The sequence below is a fragment of the Panthera uncia genome, assembly GCF_023721935.1.
Source record: "Panthera uncia isolate 11264 chromosome B3 unlocalized genomic scaffold, Puncia_PCG_1.0 HiC_scaffold_1, whole genome shotgun sequence".
Lineage (NCBI taxonomy): Eukaryota > Metazoa > Chordata > Mammalia > Carnivora > Felidae > Panthera > Panthera uncia.
This window is the reverse complement of record NW_026057582.1, coordinates 1,326,497-1,336,480: the sequence shown is the minus strand read 5'-3', so window position 1 is coordinate 1,336,480 and position 9,984 is coordinate 1,326,497. Positions and strand designations below refer to the sequence as shown.

Genomic DNA, 9,984 nt, shown 5'->3' with positions numbered 1-9,984 from the left:
TCTGCTGGGAGCGGTGTGGCCACGCCCCTCTCTGCTGGAGGGGGGGGTAGTGTGAGCCCCGCCCTCTCTGCTGGGAGGAGCAGTGTGGCCCCGCCCCTCTTCTGGGAGGGTCACTGTGGCCCCGCCCCTCTCTGCTGGGAGGGGCAGTGTGAGCCCCGCCCCTCTCTGCTGGGCGGGGCAGTGTGAGCCCCGCCCCTCTGCTGGGAGGAGAACTGATATCCCCATCCCGGGAGGCGCAGGCTTGTAGGACTCTAGAGTGTGCCCCCACCACCCTGGTGCCCCTTGCCTGATGCGCCCCTAAGCCAGCTACCTCCCTCTAGAACTCCAGTTGCTCACCTTCACCTTGGCCCAGACAGGGACCCAAAAGCCGGGAGGGGAGAGAAGCGTTTCCTCGGCCCCGTGGGAACCCCTGGCCTGACCAGCTGCTTGCTGTCCCTCCCCAGTCGAGGTGGACCCGGAGCTGGAGCCCGAGTCAGCAGAGTACCTGGCGGCCCTGGAGCACGCCACGGCCGCCTTGGAGCAGTGCGTGAACTTGTGTAAGGCCCACGTCATGATGGTCACCTGCTTTGACATCAGCGTCTCCGCCCCCGCCGCCACGCCCGGGCCGCAGGAGGTGGACGTCTGAGGCTGGGCACTGGGGTGCGCGGAGGGGGCGTGGGAGGGAGCGAGGATGTGGTAGGGGTCGGAGGGAGGAGGATGCAGAGGGTCGGCTGAAGGACCGGGGGTCTTAGAGGCGAGGGAGCGTGAGGGAGGGGCTGGCCGAGTGCAGTGAGCGGACAGGGAACGAGTGTGCGGAGACAGAGACTGTCACCATCCAGACAACGACACAAGTGCCTTTAACCTTGAACTGGACTTCTCTCCTTTTTGCGTTTGGTGCTAAGGACTCAAGACACCAGCAGACGGTGTGCTCAGGCTGTGGCCTGGCGGCCGCGGTGGCCATCCAAGTGCCCAGCAGGAGCCTCTCTCCAGCCAAGCAGATTCATGTAGCAGGACAGCTCTGGGCTCAGCAGGCCCGAAGGTCAGGATCACTTCTCCTTTACAGCTGTCTCCTCTCGGCAGAGCCGGCCCTAGTGGTCACCAGGCCCTGGGTCTGCGTGCAGTTCTCTCTGCAGATGGAACTGGGGGTCCTCCGGGCAGGGACGGCCCACCTTCCCTTCCCCGAGGACCTGCTCTGTCCTGAGGACACAGGGAGGGCAGCACCCACGGGCTGAGCTGAAGGCACACGGCGCCTTCTTCTACGGCAGGAATTCTTACCAAAACCACAAGCAAAAACAAAACAAAAGAAAACACACACAGAAAAAATGTGGGGGATAAGGGTTTTGTAAAGGTTCTGTTAGGTTCGTATTTTTATATCATTTTGCCTATAAATGCAGTATTTGCAGTGGGACTTTGGAGACAAATGATCTATGTTTTTATGGTTTTCTATGGAAGGTATTCCTCAGGCCAGGCTCTTTCTGGGGGGCACCCTGGGCAGGGCAGGGGTCCTTGGGAGGCACTTCTTGCCAAATGCAGACCAGGGGTGAATTTGCTGAGGTATGTGTTCCCGGCACAATGGGCTCTGTTTTCTGACCGTTGTGCATTTTCTAAGGGCGTCCAAACCTTTGTACAAATGTGTAGATAACATCTTGCTGCAGCTTTTGTGAATAAAAGACACATCGGTTGTTAAAATGGCTCCTGAGCTCACTGGGCGAGCTGCCCTGCAAGGGTCCTGGGGTGAGGTGGCCTCAAGGCATTGAAGGATGCATCTCCAGGACAGCAGGGGACTTACCTTCTGCTTGTCGGCCCTGCAGCAGCCCTGCAGGGACCAACCTTGCAGGGGAGAGGGGAGAGTAGGGACAGACCAAGGGGACAGAGCAGGGACAGACTGAGAAGGGACAGAGCAGGGACAGACTGACGGGGGACAGAGAGGGACAGACTGAGAGGGGACAGAGCAGGGACAGACCGAGAGGGGACAGCAGGGACAGACCAAGGGGACAGAGCAGGGACAGACCGAGAGGGGACAGAGCAGGGAAAGACTGAGAAGGGACAGAGCAGGGACAGACTGACGGGGGACAGAGAGGGACAGACTGAGAGGGGACAGAGCAGGGACAGACCGAGAGGGGACAGGAGGGACAGACCGAGAGGGGAAAGAGCAGGGACAGAGTGAGAGGGGACAGGAGGGACAGACCGAGAGGGGACAGAGCAGGGACAGACGGAGAAGGGACAGCAGGGACAGACTGAGTCAGGGTCCACGGGATGGGGCTGGGCTGGTGGGAAGCAGCATTTTCTGGCGGGCTCGGGGCCCTTCCCAGGGGTCATGCTAGCTGGGGAAATTGAGGCAGGTACTGCAGTGGGAGACCCTTGATCTCTTTCCTTTGTCCCCTGCCTGTCTCTCCAGGAGACAGATGAGCAGACACACAGGACACATCAGGCTCAGGACCCCCGAGCTGGCAGGAGCCCCCGCCGGGCACGGCCACCCTCCCCACCCTGCACCTTCTGCAGGCCTCAGGTGGCCCTGCCCGATGCTCACACCCTGGTCCTGAGCAGCCCCACTGCTGCCCCCACCCCGTCTGCGCGCCCCCGGCCCCCGGGCTGTGGTGCGGGCACCACGGCCCCTCCCAGCTGGCTGGGCCCTTCCTCGTGTGGTCTGGGACTCCCCCTCCGGCACGGGGGCTGTTCCGCCCTGCACCCCACACCTCGTGTGGTCTCTGCCTGTACTCCCCGCCTCCGTGGGGCCTCTGAAGGGTGGGGTGGGGTCTGAGTCATTGCTGTGCCCCCACATTGGGCACAGCGCTGGGCCTCAGTGGGGCCTCAGGGGATACTTGCTGGAGGAAAGAACGAGGGAACGAGGGAACGAGGTTTCTCCTCAGGGGGGAGGCCCAGCTGGGGGCAGAAGCAGGTCCCACACCCAACAGCATTTGACAGCGTGCAGAACGCCTCCCTGGCCCCTCCTGTCCTCTGCACTGAGCCCTCCCCCTCCAACCGCCCCAGGCTGCCTTCTTGCTCCCTGCTGCCTATGGCACGGCCCCCCGCCCCTGGGGTTGGGCTCCCATGTCAGCCAGAGGCATTGGAAGCCCGGAGCACCTCCGGGCTCTCCCTTTCTATTCAGAGATCTGGTTCCCGGCCTGGGCTCAGGCCTAGCCACCAAGCCTGCTTGTCTGCCACTGAATTTGGGAGGCGCCGAGCGGTCCAGGTGGCTGTGGTGGGGCTCTGGGTGGGATGGGAGACAGGCTTTCAGGACCTGATATCTGAGGGGATGGGCTGAGAAGCCCACTTGGTCTGGGACTTCCGTGAGCCAGGCCCAGCTGGCTGTGACCCATGGTCTGACCTTGCCATGCAGGGGTGCTGGGCGCCCTCCTCCATCCTGAGGGACCAGCACAGTATTGGGGTCTGGGTGGGGTCAGGGCCACCCCCACATCAGAGAACAGGGCGGGGTTGGGGCTGGGGTGGTCACACAGGAGACTGGGGGGGAGGCCTGCCTGAGAGCCAAGGCCATAGTGTCCTGACCATCTGGCCAGAGCTGTTTGGGGGGGGGGGGTGGACTGCACTTGGGGGTGCTGTGTGGGTCCCTTCCTCCTGCAGAGAACACCCCTTCCTCCCTCTCCTACCCCTCAGCCACTGGAGGGGCCCAGAGCCTGCTCCTTGATGACAAGCCCTTGATGCCCTTGACCCTCTCTGACCCCCCCCCGCCCCCGCCAGCTACTGCTGGGGGTGGCTGACCTTTGGGGCCAGCTAGGGTAGCCTCCTTCCCACAGTCCAGGGGAGGCTCTGGGAGGGTGGCGCCTGCTTTTCTGGATGGGAACCCCCTGTTCTGGGGGCACCTGGAGCCTGGGGCCGCCTTTCATCTGGGACATCAAAGCCTTCAGCCCTGTCATTACAGGCTGGGAACCGAGCTGGGGAGTGCCCATTTCATGGATGGGAAAGCCGCAGCTGCCTGGGACCCAGCTCTCGGACCAACGCTGAGGCGGCCCTCGTGTGATGCCACCTATAAGGGGTCTGTGGGCATCCTGCTTATGGGATGTGTGGGGACACAGACCCACAGTGAGCCGGGCTGCCTCAGGCTCCTCCTCTGGACTTTCTTCTTGGAGGAGGCACGGATTTAGAACACTCAAGGCCAGGGGGAGGGGGTTTCCTGTGTCGGGGGGCCAGGGTCAGCCAACCCCAGGGGTGGGAGTGATGGTGCCCTGAGAGCTGGTGAGACGCCTGCCTGGGCCATCTGGGGACAAGGACGGGAGCCAGCCCCGGCGGGCGTCTCTGCCTCTGAGGCCGGCCTGGCACCTGGCCAGCCCACTCCCGGGGGTGAGGTGCCCGCCTGACTCACTCCACGAGTCCAGGCCTGCTCTGCCCACCCTGCCCACCCTGGCCCCGGGCACTGGGGGGCCACTCGGGAAGGTGAGGCCAGGTGGAGGTCGGGCTGGGCTGGATGACCAGGGCAGGGGGCTCACAGGGACCAGTGGTGGCTGGGAACCAAGGTGGGGGCAGGTGGGTGGGCAGGAGCTGGGTACCTGGCCTGCAGCCCCACCAGGGTTTAGAGCCTGCCGTCTCCTTCCTGGGCCTTAATCTGAGCAGAGGGGCATGATGCCCCCCACTCCCCCCCCTCACCTGCCACCCAGGGGGGTTTTTAGGAGCCAGGGGGACGGCCTGAAGCTTTGGGAGTGACTGGGTCTCTGAGCTTCCTCTTCCCCTCACCTCACACAACGATGGCGGCGGGGAGGGCCGTGTGGCTGCTGCGGCGACAGCCATGGGGATGGGGGCAGGGTAGGGCCATCACAGTGGCAGCGGTGATACTGGGGATAGCGGTGGCAGAGGTGGGGGAGCCTGGCCTTCTGGAGCTCCGAGCAGCACTCTGTCTGCAGGGGCCGTGCTTCTGCCGGGTCCTGGCCCCCGTGAGGCCAGCTATGGGGCCTCGACCCTTCCCGGCCCGTGTCCTGGGGTGGTGGGGGGAATGGGGGTGAGTCCACACTGCAGCCTGAGGTGACGGGTCCGCCGTCTGTCAGGGCCCTGGGCTGCCTCAGTCTTCCTCGCGCTTCAAGAGCGCCCGCCCGGCTGGGCGTCGCTCCGCCTCGGGGTCCCCCCCCCCCCCCAGCGCCCCCCCCGGCCCCCCCCGGCCCCACTGTCCCGGGGAGTCTGAGCACCCCCCCTCCCATGGGGCCTCCCTGCAGCCCTGGGTGGGGGAGGGCCTGTCTCAGCGGCTCCACTGGGACAGGAGCTAGGGGGACTGAGGCAGACAGGGTCCCCGAGGGCCCTGGGGGGCTGGGGCCTGGCCCTGGAGTCGGCGGCAGCAAACAGGAAGCCCGAAGGGTGACTTCTCCCTCCCGATAACGTGTTTACCAAGGCGGGATCCAGGCCCGTTTCCACACAGGAAGCCTGGGAGGCTGGGCGGGGGCCAAGGAGGAGCTGGCTTCCCGCGGGCTGGGTCTGCCTCGTGGGGGTGGGGGGCGCAGCCCTCAGCCCGGACAGAAGCCTCCCCGCCCAGAACCCAGGGCAGGGGGCCCCGGACGTCCTGGTGACCCCGGCCCGTGTTGTGGTTGGGGACCCCGAGACCCCGTTAGGCAGTTAGACAGGGCCAGGGCCGAGGGGCATGGTGTCCCCAGCGTGGCCTGGCCCAGGGGGGCTGGCGGGAGTGCAGGGACACCGAGGTCTCAGGGGAGGGGCCCTCTGGGAGGGGAGGGGGCTTCTGGGAGGGGTGGGCCCACCGGTGTCTGTACCTGGAGCAGCCATGGGCCCTCCCTCCTTGCCCCCCCCGCCCTGCCCCAGGGTCACCGGGCTTCAGGCCCAGCCGTAGCCTCACCGTCCTCCCCAAATGCCCTCCTGACCAGGTCACCCCGTCCCAGACTGACAACCACAAATGCCTCTCGGCCTTCTGAACAGACGCGGGCTGCTGAGCTGGGTCCTGGAGCCTTCCAAGAATGTGCTTTCCCCTCCCCTCCCCGCCCCCCTCCTCCACTCCTCTTCTCCCTCCTCTTCCCCTGCCCCCTTCTCCCCTCCCATCCTGTCCCGCTTCTCCTCTCCCATCCATTTGTCCCCTCTCCTCCCCTGCCCTTCCCCCTCCTCCCTCCCCCCTCCTCTCCTCCCTCCCTTCCTTTCCCTTCCGTCCCCTTCCCCTTCCTCCTCCCTTCCCCTCTCTCCCCTCCTCTCCCTCCCCTCCCCCTCCCTCCCCGCCCTTCTTTCCCTCCCCTCCCCTTCTCTCCTTTTCCTTTCTTCCCTCCCCCTCCCTCTTCTTCTCCCTTCTCCTCCTTCTTCCTCCACTTCCCTCACCCCACTTCTCCCTTCCCCTCCTCTCCCTTCCCTGGTCCCTCCTTCTTTCCTACCTTGTGAAATAGGCCCCCAGTGACGAGCACAGAATGTCATATGCACCTGCCGCCCAGCCCCATCCAACCTCAGTCTTTTGTCTCTATCTGTTTCAGAATCACCTTTTAAAAATAGATTTTATCTTGGGGCCGACTGGGTGGCTCGGTCAGTTGAATGTCAAATTCTTGGTTCCTGCTCAGGTCACGATCCCAGGGGCGTGGGACTGAGCCCTGCGTCAGGCTCTGCGCTGAGAGTGGAGCTCGAGGTTCTTTCCCTGTCTCTCTGCCCCTCTCCCCTGCTTGCCCGCGCGCACTCTCTCTCAGATAAAGAAATAAGCAAATAAGTAAATATATTTTATCTTAGGTTTACAGGAGATTTCTGAAGACAGTACAAATTCCCATACACCCCACACTCAGCTTCCCTGACGCTAACATCTTACAGAGTGTAATGGAGCGAGTGTTGATACATTATCAGGAACTAAAGCCAGTATTTGTTCACATTTACCCGTGTGTCTTTCTGGTCCAGGATCCGCCCTCCCCCAGGACAGCACACCAAAGCGGGGCACCTCCCCAGATTATTTGGAATCACTCCCACGAGAGGCCCGTCTCTTCTCTCCCCTTTGTTAATTAGTCCCTCGCTGCTGGGGACACCGATTTCACACTCGGGGTTATAATCCAATACTACCTAATTTTCTTCCAGCTTTGGGCACTGGGAGCCTTGCATCGGGCCAGAGCCATTTTTAGAGTCCTCGCCCGCCGCGCGGAGGCCCCTGTGCCTACCAGGGTGGCGCGGTCCGGAATGGGTGTCCTCTGGCACAAGGTCCCTGCCTGGCCCGGTCTCTCTGCTGACTCCTCGCCGGGTACCCACCGGCACTGGCGCCCGCAGGCCCTGGCACTCTGAGATGACAGCTGCGAGGCCCCAGGGGTGGTGTCTGTGTCCGGGTGGAGGGGAACGCAGCAAGCCTGGGCCATCGTCTGGGGCTCCCTCACAGTGTCTGACCACGAGGCAGGGGTGTGCGGGAGGCGCCTGCTGGCTGGTTGGTGCCGGGCTGCGTAGGGCGCAGGACCGCGTGGGCGCAGGACCGCGTCCATGGTGCCCACGGTGTCCGTCTAATTGTCTAATGGCCCAGGTGGGCCCGGCAGCTGGAGAAGAGGCAGTGACGTCTCCAAGAACCCGCAGGGCGGCTCCAGGGTGAGGTCACCCCGTACCTGCCTTCACGCCGTCACTGCGTGGCGAATACGAGGTCAGCTGGTCCGCCCTGCTCCCGCAGTGTCTAGGCACAGCCATTCGGGAAACCATGGCCTTGGTGAATAAAATGCCTTTACCTGTCCCTTGAAGAGGACCATGTGCCCCACGGAGAGAGAGCTCCCAAGTCGGGGCCCTTTGAAGGGAGCCCCACACATCTCGGAGGCAGGGACCAGGGTTTCTGGGATGAGTTGGCTCGAGGCTGGACCCCTGGGTGTGGGGCCCAGAACGGCTGCTGCACCGTGGGCCCCGGGCGGGTCCTCCCCTCCCGTGCCTTCAGCTCCCCTCCTGCAGGGGAGGTGCTGCCTGGCTGTGTCCGAGTCGCCCCAGACGTTGAGCACAGGTCGCCGTGGTTTGGAATAAATCTCTCCTGTTTCTCCAGCAGCGGAGACATCGGCTGTATTTCTTGCAGCCTTGGTGGCCGTCCGGGGAAGCTGATCCGCCGGGCAGAGTGGTGATGTTCTAAATCTAGCACCCAGCCCTGATTTGTGGGCCTGTCTGTGCTGGTGCGGGGCGCGCCGGTGTCTTTATGAGGAGGGATGAGCCTCGGCTGAGAACCCCGGGCGGTGTGTGTGGGGGGTGCGGGGATAGTCTGCAGCCCAAGCCGCCTCCGCTGGCCAGCCACTGCGTGCACCTGTGTCCCCCGCAGTGGCTTCTGGGCTCGGGTTTCTGGAGCCTTCTGGGGGTTCCCAGGGCTTTCTGGAGGCTGAGCAGGAGTGACTCAGGGACACGGTGCTTGTATGTTCGTATGTCTTAAGTCAGTGCCCTCGAGGGCCACCCTCACTGGTCCACTCAGAGGGTATCCAAAGGCCCAGGATTTCCCAAGGATGGAACATTCCAGGCTCCGTCGTGTGCTGGGGGAATGCCGAGAATGCCCCCTGCCTGGCAAGCTCCAGCTGGAGTCTCCCCTCCTCAGGGCCTTTGGGCTTGGAATCCCCAGCCTGAGGGTGGCCCCCAAACTGCACATCCTGGCCCCCAGGCTCTGGGGTCCTTGGAGCAGCAGAACAGAAGGTTCTGAGCTGGGCGGACCCCTTCTCCGAGTCCCAGGCGTCAGGGAGCACCCACTGTCGGGTCTCCCTACTGCGACCACCTTGCTTAGCAGGGAGAGACGACAGTCAGTTATCCTCCGCCATCAGACGGAGGGGCACGGGAATCTGGGAGGGGTGGCAGCAGGAGGTGCTCTGGGCTGGGAGAGCAAGGTTGGGCCCCCCCGTAGCTGGGGCTCCTGGTGGGCGGTCCCTGCCTCAGCAGAGGGCGGGGCCTTTCTTAGCTCATTATTTCCTTGCAAACATCTCAGTGGCCCTGGGACTGCCTCTAAGGACCACCCTCCACCCCTACAGTTAGCCTTACCCAGGGGAGTGGCTGAGGGCCTAGGTGGGTGCAGGTCCCTGGTCTGGCAGCTGTGTGAGGGGACCCAGGAGGCCCCGGGGACAGTCCCCAGGACCCCGACAGACAGCTCGGGCTGGGAACCTGGCATGCTTTGAGCCCTCGGTTCGGGGGAGAGCTGGTGACGACTCAGCCAGTCCCGTGGCAGGACCCAGGGGACCAGGCAGGGCATGGGGTCAAGACGAGGAGGGGCTGGCTGAGTGGCGGGGGGCTTGTGTATCCCACTGTTCACTTATTTCAAGTTGTGCTGATCTGACGGGGAGGTGGAGTCCCAGGGGGAGTGCGTGGCAGGCCATGCAATTTGTTAATAAGCCGCGGAGGAAAATGGATATCTGCGGGAAGCGTGCCTCCCCCCGAAGGCCGGACTTATGAACGGGCCTGCATTCATGCACACACTCGCGCTCACACACGTGTGGGACTTGCCGCCCCACGCTCCGTGCTCGTCATGTCGGAATTCTTGGAGTCCTGGCCGGCCGGGGATCCTTTCTCCAGCCTCCCACCCTCCCTCCAGCCCGTTCTTTCTGGCAAGTCTGTGGGGAGGACCCTGGCGTTGGTGCCCGCAGATTTGGGCCCCAAGACCGGTGGGCCCGCCCCCTGCTGCCCAGAGCGGGTGCAGAGCCAGAGCCCGGGTCCCGGCCTCTTTCCCCACATCCCCTGGTCCTGGCGGGACAGCAGACTCAGGGGCTCAGTGGCAGGAGAGGTGATTTCCCGAGCAGTGAGCGTGCCACATGTGATCAGAGGATGGGCGGGCTGGGCGTCCCAAACCGGGCATTGCCGGACACCTGGCTGTCTGCGCGAAAAGTCCGCATTCCAGACCAACAGGGCAGCGGATGGACGGCCCCTGAGCAGCTGGTGGGAGGAGGGAGGCTGGGGGTGGGGCTCTGTGCTGCGGCTTCTTCGAAGGGATGGTGCCCTTGTCTGAGGCAGGGATGCGGCGGGAATACTGAGGCGGAAGACCCTTCCTTTCTGAGAGTCCCCCCCACCGCCCCCTCCTCCCACCGCCATCCCGGACTGGGAGGAGCAGGGGTAGGGAGGCTGCAGGAGACGGGCGTGGAGGGCACCAGGACCCGCCAGGGAGAGAGC

The 9,984-nt window shown here is 64.1% G+C and overlaps 1 protein-coding gene across 1 annotated transcript in view; it reads left to right on the top strand.

The window, feature by feature from the left end:
• Nucleotides 1–1,703, top strand: part of KIF26A (kinesin family member 26A) — a gene marked incomplete at its 5' end in the record, with an annotated part of 40,515 nt that extends 38,812 nt beyond the window's left edge. Inside the window, one exon of the mRNA XM_049611973.1 lies at nucleotides 444–1,703. Within this exon, the coding sequence (XP_049467930.1) occupies nucleotides 444–625 (182 nt within the window). The remainder of the gene's footprint in view (nucleotides 1–443) is intronic.
• Between the last annotated feature and the right edge of the window lie 8,281 nt (nucleotides 1,704–9,984).